Genomic DNA, 20,866 nt, shown 5'->3' with positions numbered 1-20,866 from the left:
GAGGCGGAGGTTGTGGTGAGCCAAGATCACGCCACTGCACTCTAGCCTGGGTGACAGAGCGAGACTCCATCTCAAAAAAAAAAAAAAGGAGTATTAATATAAGTCTAGAGTACAGGAAAAAGCTAGAGTTTCTCTATAGTGAATTTCTGTCCTTTAAAAAAATAAAATAAACCTATGGAAAATGAATTAAGAATAATATCCTAAAGCCACTGAACACAAGGATGAGCTCCAGCAAAGAGCTGGGATTTGTCAACACACAAGCACAGCATATGGCCTTTTCCAATGGCCCTAAGAGGATGTTTTTTTGGCTCCTTCTCTTTTTTTATTCCAGGTTGTAAGATTTAAAAACTGGCCTTGACCCAGCAATCTGCTTATTTCCAAATGCTCACTAGATTACTAGAATGTGTAAACAGAATAAAAAAGAAAAAAAACATCTCATCTTGGGTACAACAGACTGGTGGCGGGTGCCTGTAGTCCCAGCTACTAGGGAGGCTGAGACAGGAGAATGGCATGAACCTGGCAGGCGGAGCTTGCAGTAAGCCGAGATCAGGCCACCGCACCCCAGCCTGGGCGACAGAGCGAGACTTCGACTCAAAATAAAAAAAGAACAAAAAAACCAAAAACCAACAACAACAACAAAAAACAAAAAACAGCTCTCTCACTCAACTGGGTTCCAATTTGCAAAACAAAGACCTTCAAGACATACATCAGTGAGAAAGTTTCCAGTAATAGCAAACCCTACTATTAATCATAATTCTTCCCTCTAGGCAGAAATAGAAAAACGGGCCCACATTCAATTACCCAGCTTGTTTGCCTTGGTTAATAACCTACTCCCCACCCCTGCGATATAAGCCAACCACTCAAATGAGATCTATTTCTCAAAAATGGTTACCTTAGATCCACATGTTTAATGTGAGGCATTTTTCTTAAAGCCTGTAGCCTAAGGGTCTCCATACAGTTTCCAGACATACAAAGTTTATCCACAGCAGTCAATTTCTCCAATACTTCGGGAATGTCAGTAAATTCATTGAAAGAAAGACCCAGATAACTAAGCTGCTTCATGTTCTCCAACTCAGCAGGAAGGGATTGGAGAAAGTTTCCATCCAACAAAAATGTCTGTAAGCTATTAGAGAAAACATAAGAATTACAAAGAGAACGTATAAATTTTACATCTTTATTATCAACATACAAGTTCCATAAGTGTAGACCGTATTACCAGAAAATGTATTACTCTTCGCAAAATGCCTAAGGGCAGGGCCTGAGGCAATAATGGACCAAAGAGAAATAATCAGAGATAAGCATCTTAATCTTTTATTGAAAATGAAAATTATGACTAGTTTTCCCAATTTGAATAGGCTTAAATGCGAGCAATGTGAGCTAACTGTGATATGAATTGATTCAGATATCCTTTGGGCTTTCCTTGTTATTTCTTAAAATTAATTTCTAAGTCTTAAAATTCAATATAACTCAGAAAAATGAGAACATAACCCACATTCCATGTTTAGACATACTCATCTGTAGGGATCTTCAGTTCTAAACAAGAATATTTAATTTTTTTACAAGACTGTAAGGAGTACAAATCCAACACATGAACTCCATACGGACTACACAGTCCCTGATCTCTTGATTTGGGGCCAAGACTTACATGACCAACATAACAAGTTCACTAATCTCATGTGCCACACCCCCAATGCAGCTTCCCTGGGGCTTCTGGATATACCCGCCAGTGGGGTTTGAAGTACACACTTGTGCATCACTCCAACAGCTGCCGGGACTGATCGCAGGGCATTGCAGGACACGTTCAGCTCTGCCAGGGTTGGAATACTGCAGACTGCCAGTGGGAAGTCCCCTAAATGATTATTGGAAAGGTTAAGACTCTTCAACTTGGTGAACCTATTACAATAAAGCAAAACAAAAGGGAAAAAAGAGGCAAATGTCATTAACATCATAATTTTAGCATAGCCTAAGAGATAATCTAGCCCAACTCCCAAATTCAACTAAAGAGGAAATGGGGGCCCCAGAGAGGTTAAGGAGCAGCAGCACTGGAATGCACATCTGCTGACTCTAAGGCCAGTGTTTTATCTAAAATGTAAACATTCTATCTAAAAACAAACTTTTCCCTCTAAAATAAGGTTGAATATTTCAGGAAGTGAATTCTGCTGGAGTAAGCTTTCTAGCAGTATCTCAATTAGCTTAATTAACACAGTGTAAATGGCCCCAGTGAAGGAGGAAAGGGACCAGGCAGAGCTGGCGTTAGCCCTTCTGGAGTCGGTGCTGTTCCAGACAAGTCAAAAACTCCTGTTTCATGTTTCTCAAACCCAAAACTGAAATAATAAAAACTTATCAAAACAATACTCTCTCTAAGGTAACCAGGACTTCGCAGTTCCAAATTTAAGAACCAATTATCAGCTGGGCCTGGTGGCTGAGGCCTGTAATCCTAGCACTTTGGGAAGCCGAGATGAGTGGATCACTTCAGGCCAGAAGTTTGGGACCAGCCTGGCCAACATGGTGAAACCCCGTCTCTACCAAAAACACAAAAAATTAGCCGGGCCTGGTGGTGCACCCCTGTAATCCCAGCTACTCAGGAGGCTGAGGCACAAGAATCACTTGAACCTGGGAGGTGGAGGTTGCAGTGAGCTGAGATTGCACTCCTGGAATGTAGCCTGGGCGACAGAGTGACACTCTATCTCAAAAAAGAACCAATTATCATTCGTCGATCTCAATACAGTACTTGATTGATGCTGCTGACCACACACCCTTCTTCTTAGCTCTCTTAAGCCCTCTTCTCATGTATTACCTTCCTTTTCTTCATCTTTTCTTCCCCAACCCAAATTGAAGTAATCTTCATAGATAGGTTTTTTAGCAGTTTCATGCTCTCTCTACACTGTTTTCCTTGGAAATGTTTTGACTCCTATGTGAGCAATTATCTCAGTCCTATCACATGCTGGCTCCTCTCCTGAGCTTCCCCACATTTCCAGCCCCAAACTGAACTTACCATCTTTATTCCAAACTGGCACTTCTTTTTCCTCTATTTTTGTTAATAGCCCTTTCATTTTCACAGTTGCCCATGCAACTTAAGCAATTAAAGAAGCTATCTTTAATTTTTTACTTCTCTGTGCACTCTTACATTTGGCCTACCAACGACCTCTACACCATCTCTAAATGAGATAAGAATCATATTAGTGACTGCGTTATGCTAACTCCTTTAAAAACCGCCCACATCTAATACTAGACAGTATGCACTCTGCCTAGAAGAGACACACACACTCTAAAAATAAACACAATTCAACCCAATCAGTATATGTTAAGCTGTATTCTAAATAGTTAAATAAAAGTTGATTCTAAACGGAAAGCTGACCATGTACCTATTTGACAGGTTGAGTGTTACCTTGATTTTTAAATAATACCTGTTTACTTGGATGGCTGAGTATAATAGACTTAATTGTATTTTAAATTAAAAAAAAATCACTTAGGGAAGAATTATTCCTAAATCTGGATAATCGTTTTTAAACTGTTTTATATTAGGGCCATTAGGCCTTCTTAAAGAATGCTTATCCTCAGCCAGGTGCAGTGGCTCATACCTGTAATCCCAGCACTTTGGGAGGCCGAGGTGGGCAGATCACCTGAGGTCAGGAGTTCAAGTCCAGCCTGGCCAACATGATGAAACTTTGTCTCTACTAAAAATACAAAACAAATTAGCCAGCCATGTTGGCGGGCACCTGTAGTCCCAGCTATGCTGGAGGCTGAGGCACAAGAATTGCTTGAACCCGGGAGACAGAGGTTGCAGTGAACCGAGATCACGCCTCTGCACTCCAGCCTGGGCGATAGAGCGAGACTCTGTCTCAAAAAAAAAAAAAAAAAGCCTATCCACTATTCTGATTATTTATAATCACTGCAAAACACAAGCTAGAATTACAGAGTCTCTTATTCCTAGTCCAGTGATTCTAAAAGCATGCTTGGGGGACCCCAGAGGAGGTACCCGAGACCCTTTCAGAAGATCCACGTGGTCAAACTTTTTTTTTTTTTTTTTTTTTGAGATGGAGTCTTGCTGTCGCCCAGGCTGGAGTGCAGTGGTGCGATCTCGGCTCACTGCAAGCTCCGCCTCCTGGGTTCACGCTGTTCTCCTGCCTCAGCCTCCCAAGTAGCTGGGACTACAGGCACCCGCCACCATGCCTGGCTAATTTTTTGTATTTTTATTAGAGACGGGGTTTCACCATGTTGGCCAGGATGGTCTCGATCTCCTGGCCTCGTGATCCGCCCGCCTCAGCCTCTCAAAGTGCTGGGATTACAGGCGTGAGCCACCGCGCCTGGCTGGTCAAACTGTTTTTATAACAATACTAACATGTTACTTGCTTTGTGCCACTTTCTTCCGCACACCTAACTGTCACTCTCATATTTCAGTGGAGACTTCCAGACAGTACCTGCTTTTGTAATAGCATACCTGATGGAATACAGAAAGAGATATGAGAATCCAGCCAGATATTAAAAGATTCACCAAATAGAAAACAACGACACTCTGGCTGGGTGTGGTGACTCACGCCTGTAATCCCAGCACTTTGGGAGGCTGAGGCAGGTGGATCACCTGAAGTCAGGAGTTCGAGACCAGCCTGGCCAACATGGTGAAACCCTGTCTCTACTAAAAATACAAAAATTAGCTGGGCGTGGTGGTGTGCACCTGTAGTCCCAGCTACTCAGGAGGCTGAGGCAGGAGAATCGCTTGAACCAGGGAGGCGGAGGTCGCAGTGAGCCTAGATCGTGCCATTGCATTCCAGCCTGGGTGACAGGAGCAAAACTCCGTAAAAAAAAAAAAAGAAAGAAAGAAAATGAAAAGAAAACAATGACACTTTTCTTACTATTTTTGTTTTGAAAAACTTTTTTCATTTAAAAAGTTACTAAAAACATCATTTATGTTAATATGGTTTATTACTGTCTAAATGAATTAATATACATTAAAATATTTCTTTCTTTCTTTCTTTCTTTTTTTGAGAAAGGGTCTCTATCGACAAGGCTGGAATGCAGTGGTGGGATCATGGGTCACTGCAGCCTCAACCTCCTGGGCTCAGATGATCCTCCCACCTCAGCCTCCTGAGTAGCTGGGACTACATGCACGCACCACCAAACCCAGCTAATTTTTTTTTTTTTTTTTTTGTAGAGACGAAGTTTTGCCATTTTGCCCAGGCTGGTCCTGAACTCCTGGGCTCAAGCAATCTGCCTGTCTTGGCCTCCCAAAGTGTTAGAACTAAAGGCATGAGTCATCGTGCCTACCCTAAAATATTTCTTTTCTTTTTTTGTGACGGAGTCTAGCTCTGTCATCTAGGCTGGAGTGCAGTGGCGTGATCTCGGCTCACTGCAACGTCCACCTCCTGGGTTGCAATTCTCCTGCCTCAGCCTCCCAAGTAGCTGGGATTACAGGTGCCAAGAACCACATTTGGCTGATTTTTGTATTTTTAGTAGAGACAGGGTTTCACTATGTTGGCCAGGCTGGTCTCAAACTCCTGACCTCAGGTGATCCGCCCGCCTTGGCCTCCCAAACTGTTGGGATTACAGGCGTGAGCCACTGCACCCAGCCTATATTTCTTAGTTTAAATTTATAATTCAGCAAATATCGATATATATAATTGACATAAATAAATGTTGCTTAAGGTCCTCAATATTTTAGAGAGCAAAGGAGTCCTGAAATAAGATTGCCATATGAAACACAGTGCATCCAGTTAAATTTAAATTTCAGATAAACAATAAATATTTTTAATAGTATGTCCCAAACACTGCATTATGGGGCACACTTACACTGAAAAAAGTTATTCAATGTTTATATGAAATTCAAATTTAACTGGTGCTTCCTCCCCTATCCCCTAACCTAAATCTGGCAACTCTATCTGATATAAAATGTTTATCCTAGGCATCACAGATGAAACTGCTGCTCTAGTACAAACAAAAACAGCATTCCACTTTCTAGATATTTTTCCCCATTTGAGAGAATGGGCCAGTTTTAAAATTTGCATCCAATTAAATTAACTTAAAAAAAAGTTCCTCTAGGAAGAAAAAAAATCCACTAGACATTATCCAACATAATAGAGCATGTGAACTTTTCAAAAGTGGGGAACAGAAAGGCTGCAGAGCTAGTAATTACTCAAGATGAGAAATGAAAGCATTGGCTTTTGGAAAAGTATAGGTCAATAATGTGGCGGGGGGGGGGGGGGTGGTGTTTAATTCATTTGTGCAAACAAATTTACTAGGATGATATCACTCCTGAGGATAAAGGAAACAGCAATACGCTGAATGAGGAAAATGCAGTTAACAAGTTTTAAATGGAAAAGAAGGCTTGGCGGAGTGGCTCACGCCTGTAATCCCAGCACTTTGGGAGGCTGAGGCGGGTGGATCACCTAAGGTCAAGATTTCGAGACCAGCCTGGCCAAAATGGTGAGACCCCATCTCTACTAAAAATATAAAAATTAGCCGAGCATGGTGGCGGGTGCCTGTAGTCCAGCTACTCGGCAGGCTGAGGCAGGAGAATCACTTGAACCAGGGAGACAGAGGTTACAGTGAGCCGAGATCATGCCACTGCACTCCAGCCTGGGTGACAAAGCAAGACTCCATCTCAAAACAAAATAAATAAATAAATAAATAAATAAATAAATAAAATGGAAGAGAGAAAAAAAACCTCTTAACAAGTATCTCCCATTCATTTTATGTATATACGAACATTGTGAAAGTGATAATGACCCCTACCTCTAATTATAAAGAGAAAGAGATACAACCATTCTCTGCATCAGCTAAATGAGAAAACACTACTAGCTTTATGTAAAGAGAACTGCCCTCAGTCCTAGGTGCCAAGTGCCCCCTACAGAACAAGGAGTCGGGGGCACCCTTTCCCTAGAGCTGCAAGGTCCAGTATAATACCGCAAGTGCCAGGTAGCATTGGGCACCTGAAATGGGACTAGTCCTAATGGAAATGTTCTTGAAATACAAAATATAGAGTAGATTTCAAAGACTGAGTACAAAAAAGAATATAAACTATCTCATTAACTTTTTAGAACTGATAACAACTGATATATTGGCTTAAATAAGAATATATTATTGAAATTACATGTGGCTCATATTATATTCCCATTGGAGAAGTGCCTTCTCCATACTAAGAGTAAGCAGGAGACTGGAATTCCTTACCCTGCACACCAACCTTGCCTCCAGAGCTTGTGTGGGTTCTTCCCTGGGTTCATCCTCCCACCAGTGTGTGCACCCATGTGCCCTAGCATGGGCAGAGCTTGGACATATGGGCTGCAGTGTCCACACCCCTGGTACGGTGAGGAATGGAGCTGGAGGAAGGAAGAGAAGAGGTGGGGTCCCTGGCCCAGCTCTGCCCATGTTATCATATTCAGTGCAGAATCCCAGGGAGTCTGAGGATTCTAAATTGGAATCTGTGTTTCCAGGACATTAATTTTATATTTGACAAGGTAGAGGGAGATAACATATTTTACTTAACAGTTTCTTAGCTTGGTTATAACTTAAATATTCAGATATATGGTATGTGGCTCTCCATTTATACTCGTACCCTAGACCTATAAATTTTAAGAGCTGATTCTGACTTAAAAGTATCCTCAAAGTCTCGCTCCTTCTCACTACATTCCCACCCCCTTTGCATTCCTCCCTGTGCAGCCAATCCCCCAAACTCTTCCCAGAGAAGGACATGGTATTCAGCAGATACTTATCAAATAAAGCATGGATTGTTTCTGAGAACTTAAGTTCTTGATCTGAACGTATCAACCAACATTAAAACACATCTGTTGTGGTAACTAACCCTTAGCCTTCTCAGAGTTCCACTTTTCCTTTCTAGATGTGGAAAGCAGTCAGATTATAGGACATTTGCAGATCCAAATACTGTTTCAGAGAAAGATAGAGGGGAGGTCCACAGAGAATTCACTTCCCTCGAGTATTTGGAATGAGTGAAACACATACTTGGAAGCAATGTTTAAGTTATGAGAGATAAGAGATCAAAAGGGTGAATGGATGACCTTTCTTCACTTTACCTTCATTTAAAAAGAATGCAAAGGAGACAGCCAGGTGACAGCACCCTGGTATGGAGGAAAAGTCTAGAAATCTCTGTCTCTGTAATAAAATATAAGACTTTCAGCTTTGCCATAATAGGTAAGCCAGATATTTTTATTAATTCATTCATTCATTATTTTGAGACAGGGTCCACTATGTCTGCCAGGTTAGAGTGCAGTGGTGTGATAACGGCTCACTGCAGTCTTGACTTCCCAGGCTCCAGCAATCCCACCTCAGCCTCGCAAGTAGCTGGGACCACAGGTGTGCACCACCACGTCCAGCTAATTTTTGTATTTTTGGTAAAGACAGGATTTCTCCATGTTGCCCAGGCTGGCCTCAAGGGCCTGAGCTCAAGCAGTCTACCTGCCTCAGCCTCCCAAAGTACTGGGATTACAGGTGTGAGTGACCACACTTGGCCAGGTAAGCCAGATAAATGATGAAATGCACACAGACCCAGATTCCAAGATAAAACTGACTGGTTTTAAAAAGAAAAAAAAAAAAACATACACACACACATACACACACACACACACACACACACATTTTGTGAAATATTTTAAATAATTCTATTTTAAACTAATATTTCAGTGCTATCGTTGCATTCAATGAGGCTACAGATATTTCTTCATAGCTGTTCAACATAGATAAGTGGAAGAGAATCACAGCATCACAGATTTTAAGATTACTAAAAAATATTTTAATGATGATTGTACTAACTACAGTGGTCAGTTTATAATCATAGCCAGGGACAATTCTACTTTATGCTTTAAAATGACAAGAAACCTGTGGCTTTTAAAAAACATCATGCCTGTAATCCCAGCATTTGGGGAGGCAAACAAAGGAGGGAGGACTGTTTGAGCCCAGGAGTCCAAGACTAGCCTGGGCAACACAGGGAGATCCCATCTCTACAAAAAGTAAAATAAAATTAGCCAGGCAGGGTGGTATGTGCCTGTGGTCCCACCTACTTGGGAGGTTGAGGTGGGAGGACAGCTTGAACCCAGAAGGTTGAGGCTGCAGTGAGCTGTGACTATGCCACAGCACTCCAGCCTAGGCAATACAGTGAGACTCTATCTAAAAAAAGAAAAAATAAAATAAAAATAAAAACAAAAAACAAAATTCCCATGTTGAAACTTAATCCCCAATGTGATAAGAGGTACGGTCTTTAGGAGGTAATTAGGTCATGAGGGTCTGTCCTTACAATTGGGATTAGTGTCCCTGTAAAATAAATTGAAGGGAGCTGCCTTGCCCCTTCAGCCACGTGAGTACGAAAGGAGGAAAGCTGCATCCTTGAAGCACAGAATGAGTCCTCACCAGACACCAAACTTGCTGGTGCCTTGATCCTGGACTTCACAGCCTCTAGAACTGAAATAAATTTCTGTTGTTTATAAATTATCCACTCTAAGGTAAATTGATATAGCAGCCCAAACAGACTAAAGCAGTGGATATATCTTTCTTTTTTCTCATGTGTTACCGAAAAATGAGACTAGAAGGGGACTTTGAAGTCATTTTCTTTAATTTTCCAAGCTCATAGATAAAAAAAAAACAGGCCCAGAGAAACTGTATGACTACTGCATGCAATTATGAATCTACTGCCTTTCGACGTCATTACTACTTTTCATCTCTCCTCCTCCTCTTTTATTAAACTTATTAAAGAGTTTAATATAAATAAATATCTATCACTCATAATTCTAAGCCACAGGTCAAAGAATGGCCTCAGGAAAGCACTATCTTTTCATTCTCATTTTCCCCTACCAAGAGTAGCAGTATGAGTAATGGAGGACAGTGAATATTCTGAACACTATATTTACCTTCAAACCAATTCAAGCACAGCTCAGTGCTCCCAAACTACTCAACAACCTGAAAAGACTGACTTCATTTTCCAGGACAAGCAGTATGTTTTAAAGAAAGAAATGTAACTCATGTTCATTTGTCCTACAATACAGAGTTCACACTACAGAAAGGAAGTTAACATTTATGCAGCACATAATCAAGAGTAATCTTAATTATTAAAATGAAGTTATTTCAGTCACAGTATTATATTTGGCAAACAGCAATGAGCATTACTCAGGTCTGACTTACTCCAAAGGCATGCTTTTAGTTACTGATACCAAGTGTCACAGAAAAGCACCATCAACTAAATATACTTGATAATCTACAGAGACAGAAAACTGTAATTGTAGTATGTTTGCAAACAAACCTGAAGTCTCCTTCAAACTAGGTATCCTAAGTGCCCTATAACAAAGTGCAAAGGCTGGTGCCATGACTCACACCTGTAACCCCAGCACTTTGAGAAGCTGAGGCAGGAGGACCACTTGAGGCCAGGAGCTCAAGACCAGAGTGGGCAACATAGCAAGATCCCATCTCTACTAAAAAAAAATTTTAATTAGTTGGGTGTGGTGGTGTGCACCTGTAGTCCTAGCTACTCGGTTGGATCACTTGAGCTCAGGAGCTTGAGGCAATAATGAGCTGTGATCGTGCCACTGTGCTCCAGCCTGGGCCACAGAGCAAGACCCTGTCTCTAAAATAAATAAATTAAACAAACAAACAAACAAACAATTTGCATGACTGTTTGCCAAGGGTGGGGCCCTCAAGTGGCAGAAGGTCAAAGTGAGGACAGGGAAGAGATGGTAGAATCAAGCTGATACTATCACTATTAAATTACTAACACTGCTTTAATTTGCACCTCCTACTATATTTACATTATAAAATGAAAGTATGGTAATAATGACACCGTACATTTATACACAAAATGTGCTAAACTATCTAGGGGTGTGATCTACTAGTGTTCCTACCTTTTCCTTCCTTTCTCCAGCTTCACAGCCATGACTAATAAATGGCAGAGACAGAACAGCACACAACTTCAAACTGCTATTGAGAGAATAGAGCAATCAGTTCCATCCCTGTATTTTCTTAGTTTCCCCTGTAATCTAGACAACAGTAGACCATGTAAATGTATCACTGTCTACACTTGGCTTTAAATGGAATTTTTCCCCAGTTACTAAATTTTGAGGTGTAATATTCCAAGCTACTCCCTTAAGCAAATTATTTATAAAAGGGAAGAGTGTTTAGTTTCTTAATCAGAAAAGTTTAAATGCACTAAATTCATGCATCCAACTTCCCTACCTTTATTAGGTAAATATAAAGTTTTTGTTTTGTTTTGTTTTGTTTTTGAGATGGAGTCTCACTCTGTCACCCATGCTGGAGTCCAGTGGTGCTATCTCAGCTCACAGCAACCTCCGCCTCCCAGGTTCAAGCGATTCTTCTGCCTCAGCCTCCCGAGTAGCTGGGACTACAGGTGCATGCCACCACACCCAGCTAATTTTTGTATTTTTAGTAGAGACAGGGTTTCACCATATTGGCCAGGCTGGTCTCGAACTTCTGACCTTGTGATCCACCCACCTCAGCCTCCCAAAGTGCTGGGATTACAGGCATAAGCCACCACGCCCGGCCAATATAAAGGTTTTTAAAACAAGTAAACCACGGTTCAACAAGCTTATTTGAGTCTGGCCTCTAAAAAACTAGTTGGGAGTCAATGCTCATTAGAAAATGAAGTGGAGCCATTTTTATCCAAGGGCAGGAAAGAAAACAAAAAAGCCAATGTTTTACAGTGTCAAAGTTGAAAGAAAGAAACAAATATACACAAATGTTACCAATCCTCACATACTTCCTCCTTCTGGGCTTGTTTTGTCATAAGATGTGCTTAATCTTTTTCATTTTCTTAACATTTATTCAATCTATACTCAAAAATGTAGGTACAAAGCTATTTTTGCATGTGAGTTACAGGGAATGGCTATATATGCTTGTACATATTTAGGAAATAAAACCAAATAAACAGAATGATGACTATTTGGAGACATAATATTAATTAGCTTTAGATATATCTAAGTCTTGAGTAATTTTTCTTCCAGGAACTAGGGACATATACACTTGAAAACTTGACTAAAATAACAGTATGATGGAAGCAGTTGTACTTTTAAGCCTATTCTAAATGTGCTCAAAATGGGTGTCACAAGTAACACCCAGGAAGAGAAAACCATACTGTTTTAGTCAATGATTCTAATAGAGAGAAATCAGTATTATTCACCACAAGTGGGTCAATTAAAAAGACTCCCTAGGTAAATAAATTTCCGTTTCACAGTAACAGCCCGTGTTTAACTTGTTTTTTCCTCTGTGGGGCACATGCTAGCCCACTTTGGAAATTATTAGGCTTCAGTATTAAGTAATGAAGGAGCTGCTCAACGGCTGGACTTGTAAGCGTCGCTCTGGGCCTGCCCCCTACTTTGCATCACTTATGAAAAGCAGGATCCCTAATGGCTTTGAGTGGCTCTGCCTTAATGGGGAGTTGCCAGGCTGTCAGTGCTCTGTAAGACTCACTGTATTTTCTTTTAAGAGAAAGATTTTATTTGATTACCAAAACAATAATGCTCATTTTAACAAAGTGAGTCAAACTATAGAAGCACATAAAGAAAAAGTTAACAGTCTCTCCCAGTTCATTTCAAATCCTACCCTCCTGAGATAAGCAGTGTCAATAGTTTGGTTTATATCCTTCCAAAGCTTTTCCTCCTTACAGCTGCATAAATAGGAGATAGCCCCCTCCACATTTTTTTGAATCAGATTATACCACATATATTTTTTCTGCAAATTGTTTACTCACCCAATACAAACAAATCATCTTACTGAGTCAGTACATAAAAACCTAACTCAATCTTTTTGACAGCTGCATAATACACAGAGTACAAATGAACCATAATGTATTCCATTCCTCCACTGATTGACATTAGGAGTACTCTCAGTTTTTCTGCTGTTACAATTCTGCAAGAAACATCCACTGATGTATCTGGTTGTGTATTAATGATTTTACTTTACAGTACTTATTGGTGCCTAATAGGCCTTATCCTTAATTCTGAAATCCAAGAGACTCTGAAAATTCAAAGATTTTTAATTGACTCATGTGGTGGCAAAAGCTGATCTGAACTGATGTGAATATTCATTTGATCTCTCTAGAAATATGAATGTGTCTACTTATGGGGTGCTCTCTCAAACCCTGCTGGAGGTGTTACATAATGTACAGTATATGCACCATGTTATCTTCATTTAATCTGAAAACACAATTGTCCTCAAGAGTTTTAATAAGGGACTGTGAATCTATACTTCTAAAAGTATAACTGATGGCCCCAAGAGTATGTACAGTTTAAATATGTACTACAAAACTACAAAAAAAAGTTACAGAAATTCATACTCCCATTCAGTCATGTAAGAGAGGGTCCCTTTCCCCATGCTAGCATTTAATGTTAGCACCTTTTCAACTGTTGCCAATCTAATGGGCAAAAATTACATAGGTCATTTCAATTTTTATTTTGCAGTAAAGTTGAGCTGCTTTTTGCAAAGAAGAAAACGGTAATTGCAAATCTTCTTTGAGATACACATTCATATCCTTTGCCCACTTTTCTAATGGACTATTCACCTGCCACTTAGTTTGCAGGCATTCCCTGAATACCACCTGCCGTGTACTGTCAAATGCTACAAACACGCCCTCCCAGCCTGCTGTCTGGTGTTTCCCACTCTGTTCATGGTGACTTTTGCCACACACTAATTTTTAATTTTTATTTGCTCATATTTGGCAATCTCTTCCTTTATGGGATCTCTGTTTTTAATTTTGCTTGAGAAGGTCCTCTCACTCCACCCAAAGTGGTACAGATGTTCTCTTAATGTTTCCTTCTAACATGTATATATATTTTATTTTTTACATTTGGATCCTAATTCCACCTGACATGTTTTACAAGAAATGTTAGATGGAGGGCCAACTATTTTCTTTCTGGTACCTAGCTATGTTACCAACATTTATTAAATAAGTCATCCTTTCTTTTTTTCTTTTTTTTTTTTTGAGATGTGGTCTTGCTCTCTCAAAAATAAATAAATACATAAATAGATAAAATCAACCTTATCCATTCAATTTAAATAAATTTTATATACTAGGGGAAGGGAGAACAAAAAGAGAAAGCTTAATGCTTTTCCAATAAAATAGAAAAGCTTGGGTAAAATGAGTTACACTTACTTTATGTTTCTCTTCACTTTTTTCCAAAAGAATTTATAAAACCAAGCACATGTTGTTGTTCTTAAGAGCACACCTTGTGGTTTTGAGACCATTAAAGTTTGACAGAGTAACTTTTCTTTTTTATCTTTAGAAGAAATAATCTTGGGAAGTGTATCAAAGTACTTTTAAAAATGTGTATTGAATATACTTGCTCTTTAGAAACTATAGTTAAGTGAATGGCCGGGCGCGGTGGCTCACGCCTGTAATCCCAGCACTTTGGGAGGCCGAGGCAGGCAGATCACGAGGTCAGGAGATTGAGACCACGGTGAAACCCCCGTCTCTACTAAAAATACAAAAAAAAAATCAGCCAGGCGCTGTGGCAGGCGCCTGTAGTCCCAGCTACTCGGGAGGCTGAGGCAGGAGACTGGCGTGAACCTGGGAGGCAGAGCTTGCAGTGAGCTGAGATCACGCCACTGCACTCCAGCCTGGGTGACAGAGCAAGACACCATCTCAAAAAAAAAAAAAAAAAAAAAATAGTTAAGTGAATGAATGAGAGACACAGACCCCCAGTAAGCAACTTCCTTTTCCATGAACTCCTCAAATTCCAATTCCTTTCGTGTGGTGCTTCTTTGGCTTGGTAAGTTTGTCCTACAGTCATGTGTTAATATTCTTGTCCCAATCCAACTATGATATAGGGCAACCTGCATGTGCCATAATAGTTACATACGGAAGCCAAATAATTTCTAAAAGGCATGAGAGAGGCAGTCTTTCCTGGATGAGGAAAGGAAGGAACACCTTTTGCCCCATGTTCCTTTTGGACTCATCTGTGGTGGCAATGGCATGAGAAATATTTGACTCATTGTGCCTGCTTCAGAATTGCTGGGAACACCCACCCTTCAGAAGGCGTGACTCAACTCCTTTTGGCTTTCACACTGTTGTCCACACCCCCAAACTCTATTGGCCTGTAACTGAACTCTCACATATTCTCAGTTTCTTGGTGCAGTGCTTTTCCTGTCGTCCCTATATGACTTCTAAAATGAATCCACATGAACTTACGTATGCCCTTCTGTTCCAAGGGCCAAGAAGTCCACCAGCCTTGTTCCCAGTGAGCACCTGCCATCATCTGGGAGGCTTAGCAGTGCACGAATGCTAATGTGGCATGCAACCAGCTTGTCAACACTTGAGCCAAAATAAACAAATCATCCTATCTGAATCCTAGTCACCATAAATGCCTCCTGGTACAAGTAAAATAAACATATCACCTTTTCATATAACTAGAAAACAAAAATAAGCACACGCATATTTTACTTAGGTAAAAATTAAAATTTACAGTCATGAAAGAATTTTATAATTTTTTAAAGAACTGCTACAGATGTTGAAACTCAGAATAAATTTACCAAAGCTAAAACTCATAATTTTTCAAAAGTAATAATCAAAGAAATAGAGAATTCTCAGTGTTGACAATAATTTCCATGGACATTTTGCTGTAAAGGCAAATTAAAGTATTCCCTAAAGAGAAAAATTCTTTAATTAAAAAAAACCCTTTATTATTTATTTTTTAAAGTGATGAGGTGTCACTGTCACCCAGGCTAGAGTGCAGTGGTGTGATCATAGCTCACTGTAGCCTTGACCTTCTTGGCTCAAGCAATTCCCACGCATCAGTGTCCACAGTACGTGGGACTACTACACCCAGGCCTAAAGAGAAAACTTATCTTAATTCCTCTTTTAAAATAATTCAAACAAACAACAAAAAAAATAATAATTAAAGTAATTCAAACAAGAGGTACTTACTGGTTACTATGTGCCAAACCTTAGGCTGGGTTAATCCTATGGATACAATAACAAATAAGGCACAGCTCCTGCCTATGGTGGAGAGGGAGGTACGCAGTGGAAGGCTCCATGAGTCCAGTAAGTAAATTACATAGAGAACCACTCTAGATCATAAGATGGTAATTACGTGAAAACAGCAGCCGCTAGATCTATAGTAAGCCTGCACTAACTAAATTCAGGAAAACAATGAGTCATAAGCTGCATAAATTTGTCATTTTGATTCTTTAATAAATTAGCAATATAAGAATCAAAAACCAAGAAATATATTATCACATTACACTTAAACATATCTGTTTTGAGATGGTTTCTTTACTCAATTTATCCATGACTACATTTTTTTTTCATTTTCTCACCAACATATCTGCCCATAGTTAGCCCATTAATTGCCAATGATATTCAAGAGATGTTTAATATTAACCGCCACACTAGGACAAATAAAAATATTATAATAACAAAACAAAACAAAAAAATTCCTTAAAAAGGCAGAAAATGGATCACTATTTCTGCTCCTCTTCTCAAACCAAAGGAGAGAAGATTCACAAGTATACTTGGATAAAATCCCACTCAAGTCACATAAAGATATATAAAAAGGAAAACCAAATAGCATCTATATCAAGGATATTGGATTATCAAACAAATGAGAAAGTGCGCATAAGCAAAAGTCAGTGAGAATAATTAGGTCATGAAAACGTGCTTAGACAGTAGCCTAAACACCATATAACAAATAGGCTAAGCATATCTCACAGCTAAATGGGGAAAAAAAAAACCCTAACACCCAAAAGTTTCCTAGGTATAATAAAAGTCTGATGCTAGGGTTGAACCATTATTCACTAAACATTTCTTGAGTTCTTACTATGCACAAAGGTGCTGGAAGTATACAAATGCGATTTAGACATGGTTTTCACCCTCCAGGAACTTGAAACAATTTGAGAACAAAGCTCTTATAAAATAAAGCAGAAGGTGAAAACTGAAAACTTACTGGCGGCATTGGGGGGTGGGGGGAGGAAGTACCATGAGTGTTTACAAAAGTGAAAACTTTTACCTAAGGAACATGAGTAGGAGTTCAATAGACAGAGGGGGACTGGAAGACAGACCATTTAAAAAGAATCGTATGGTATGGCTATTTCTCAAACTTCAGCATGCACTGTTATAATGCAGATTCCTGGGCCGCATCACTGTAAGTTCTGATTCAGGTCTGGAATGAAAAACAGGCATCTGTGTTTCTAGTTATCTTAGTCTATTTGGTGTTGCTATAACAGAATACCAGCTGGGCACAGTGGCTCACGCCTGTAATCCCAGTACTTTGGGAGGCCAAGGCAGGCAGATCACGAGGTCAGGAGATCGAGACCATCCTGACTAACACGGTGAACCCTGTCTACTAAAAATACAAACAATTAGCCCAGCGTGGTGGCACACGCCTGTAATCCAAGCTACTCAGGAGGCGGAGGTGGGAGAATCGCTTGAACCCAGGAGGCGGAGGTTGCAGTGAGCCGAGATCACACCACTGCACTCCAGCCTGGGCGACAGAGTAAGACTCTGACACACACACACACACACACACACACACACACACACACGTCCAGAATACCATTGACTGGGTAATTTATAAAGAAAAAATTGATTTCTCACAGTTCTGAAGGTTGGGAGGTCCAATTTCAAGATGCTGGCATCTGTTGAGGGCCTTCTTGCTGTGTCATCCCATGGCAGAAGAGGAGTAAGAGCAAGAGAGCAAACTCACAGCCTCAGGCCCTTTGATAATGGGCATTAATACATTCATGAAGGTAGAGCCCTCATGGCCTAATCACCTCTTTAAAGTCCCACCTCTTAATACTGTTGCATGGGGGATTATGTTTCCAACACATCAACTTTGGAGGACACATTCAAACCATAGCACCAATAAACACTACAGGTGATTCTGATGTAGGCATTTCATGAATCATTTTGTGAAACACTGATTTGGAAAGCAAAAACTACAAGGTAATTGGGAAACATTAAGTAGACCAAATTATTAAGGAGAAAGAAGCCCTGTGGTTGTAAAGAATGCTTAAAGTCTAATCACAGAGCATGTCAAGAAGACACTGGTATTTGCCTATGAAAAACTTTGAATTGAATGAAATAGTACATCTGAACATGCACATATTTATCACATGTATCAGATAATATCTCCCCTTTGTTGCACTTCCAGACACACACACACACACACACACACACACACACAATATGAGGAGTATAAATATGCATTCTGACAAAGTTTAAAATTAGGGGGAAAAAAACAACTATTTAGAAAGTCAGCCTTTCCCCAAGGTTTTCTTATTAATTATACCTCCAAAAGACATCACCAGGGAGGAATGGGTGTGCCCTGCTTTTACAGAGGTCACTGTCAAATATCCTGCCAGCTCTGGTGTCATCATCCTCACCACTCCAGAGAAATGACAAGAGGAATGTGACTCCTCCCATTCAAAGCTCCATTAGTTTAGAGCATGGTGAGTGACATCAAAATTACAGCCACTAAATAAAAACAGAAATTTTCATGGGTCCTTAGTTTTCAAAACTGACATGCGTGTGTTGTCTGAATGAGCTCCAGAGTTAGATGTGTTTATTTGACATGAAGTAGCAGAGAGAGGGAGGAGAGGAGTATTGGTCTCCATCAGCATTCTCATACTGGCAACCAAAGAATTATTTCAGAAGTCATCAGCAAAGATGTTAATTATGTTCCCAAGTCCCAAGTTATGATGACACTTCACCATCAACAAAATAAGCATCAGTTTGGTCCTTTTACTCTATACTTATTACTATGCACTAAGAGCTGTGCAGAGTAAAGTTGATTACCACTCAGAATAGCAAATATCTACAAATACAGTGTTGGCATTAAACTCCTGCAGTTAAGTTAAAGCTCAGAGAATACGGCAAAGAGCTCCACAGAGCTCAAAGAATGGAAGTGGACAGAATACAATAACTGAATTGGAATCAAGCCAAGGCTTTTGAAGATACCAGCCTCTCTCCCTTCTATTTAAGTGGGAATAAATGTTAAAGAACATCTTAAACTATCCCAAAAAGTCAATAGGGCAAACTAATTTAATATAGCCTGGCTGATATTTTGTTTCTGAGCTCCGTCTTCAAAATGTACTATATGAGGGAATAAGAAAATGGGCCATTATTGCCATAAATTAGGTCGGCAGCATTAGGCAAGAAGAGAACCAAAGGCTATACAATCACGGAGCCCCAAGCACCACCTGCCGGCTCTGCTTTGCTCAAATTCTCTGGGAAGGAAAATGGGAATCTTGTGAAATGGAAAGCTTCCCAAGAGGATCACAATTCCATCTGAAAAGCAAAGCTGTATAAGAAAGGAACTTCCAGTTCTGGGAACAGTTAACTGACAAAAAGACATTCCATACATTCCATGAAATTCCTTAAACATTTGGCAAGCCTCATGGAACACTGGTAGTGGAAATTCCTTCCCAAGGTTATCTCTAACCCTGAGCAGCATTTGTGCTGTTTTTCTTTTACATAGGCTTTACTCTTTGTTCAGCAGTCTGCAGCTGGCTTGCCTCTAACGTTTTTTATACAGCAGAGTGTCTTCAAAGAAGCTGAAATTGTTCTAAGCGCTGTTGTTTAAATCGATCAAATGAACTGCAAAAATGTTTTAGCATGCCACTCTTTATTTCACTATGCTAATGAATTATCACTATTTCCATTAAAAGAAGTCTTCATGAATTATGTATAAAAACAAAAACTAAAATATTTCAATAAAACCTGGAAATGTGGGCTTTTGGTAATGTTAAGTAATTAACATTAATCACTTTACATCTGGAATGCCAACATCCCCAAAAGAGCAGAAGAGCAGAATAGGAAATAAGGTCATTTGTTTTCTACTCCAAGGGGACCAAAAATGTAGAAATTTGAGCTTTCTAAGAAGAGAGGTACTTGATAAATGCCATGCATAATTAGGAGTTTCTCATTGCTCATTTCTTCATACTTTCATTCTATTATGCCCACATCCTTGCACGCCCAACTCCATTCACTCTTTCCCTCGTTCTCGCATGAGAGGACCTGCCCCTCCATCTCTCCCTTTTCAGCTAAACCAAATTTCACATCTAATCAGAGCTCAAATCACGTCTTTCCTCCAAGTGTTGAATTCACTCCCCTCTTGACCCAAGTAATCTTTACTTATTTCAGGTGAAAACTTACTCAATTTATACCACAGCCTCTAAGACACAATCACACAAGCCTGAGTTCCTTGAAATTGATATGTAGGTGCTACATAATGCAATGTGGTTGATCAATGATCATTCTAAGTGACTGATGTCCCCTTAAAATAGTCACCTTGAATACTAAATGCAAGAAATGGTTCTGCTGCTCAAAGCATTTCTAAATGTTCTCTTCCTAAAGTTTTATGATCACATTATTTTGATTATCTTTGGTGGTGGGAAAACCAACAATTCAGTCCAGTGCGTATTTATTAAGGACTTTACAGTAGATGGCAATTTTAGAAATTTTTAGATGTTTACTATAAAAGGATTGATAAGTACAAAAAATATTTAAAAAGTGAACAATTCAGAAGAGCAAAAGGTCACATGGAATTGAGAAGTAACTAAAAGCTTCAAGGAAAAAATGCCATTACAAATACACTTTGAAGGGTGGGGTAGGAGTCGCTAGGTTGAGCCTGGGTTCGGCAGGTGGTCAAAGGTAAAAGTTGGGGCACATTCTTGCAAGATGAGTGGCAAGAGAATGTGAAGTGAGTTTAGAGAATGGTAAAATAAACCATAGATTTCTTTTTAGAAGTCCAGTTTCATACGGTCCATTTTAAAACTAGTATCTCCTTTTCCAACTTCAAATCCTTTCTTACATTTTTCTATGTAAGGTTTTCTGAATCATCTCACTGTGCATATTGTCTTTTATCATACTTTCAACCAAAGAGAAATACAATGATAAATTACCAGTCTCACTTCCTTCTAAAAG

General features: G+C 39.7%; 1 protein-coding gene across 1 annotated transcript in view; it reads right to left on the bottom strand.

Moving 5' to 3' along the window:
• Positions 1-20,866, bottom strand: part of PHLPP1 (PH domain and leucine rich repeat protein phosphatase 1) — a 253,641-nt gene that overhangs the window by 72,300 nt on the left and 160,475 nt on the right. The window contains exons 5-6 of the mRNA XM_003827268.4: positions 1,747-1,893; positions 893-1,123 (exon numbers count right to left, since the gene is read on the bottom strand). Coding sequence (XP_003827316.2) covers positions 893-1,123; positions 1,747-1,893 — 378 coding nt within the window. The remainder of the gene's footprint in view (positions 1-892; positions 1,124-1,746; positions 1,894-20,866) is intronic.

Source organism: Pan paniscus, chromosome 17, assembly GCF_029289425.2.
Source record: "Pan paniscus chromosome 17, NHGRI_mPanPan1-v2.0_pri, whole genome shotgun sequence".
Lineage (NCBI taxonomy): Eukaryota > Metazoa > Chordata > Mammalia > Primates > Hominidae > Pan > Pan paniscus.
This window is presented reverse-complemented; position numbering and strand designations above follow the sequence as displayed.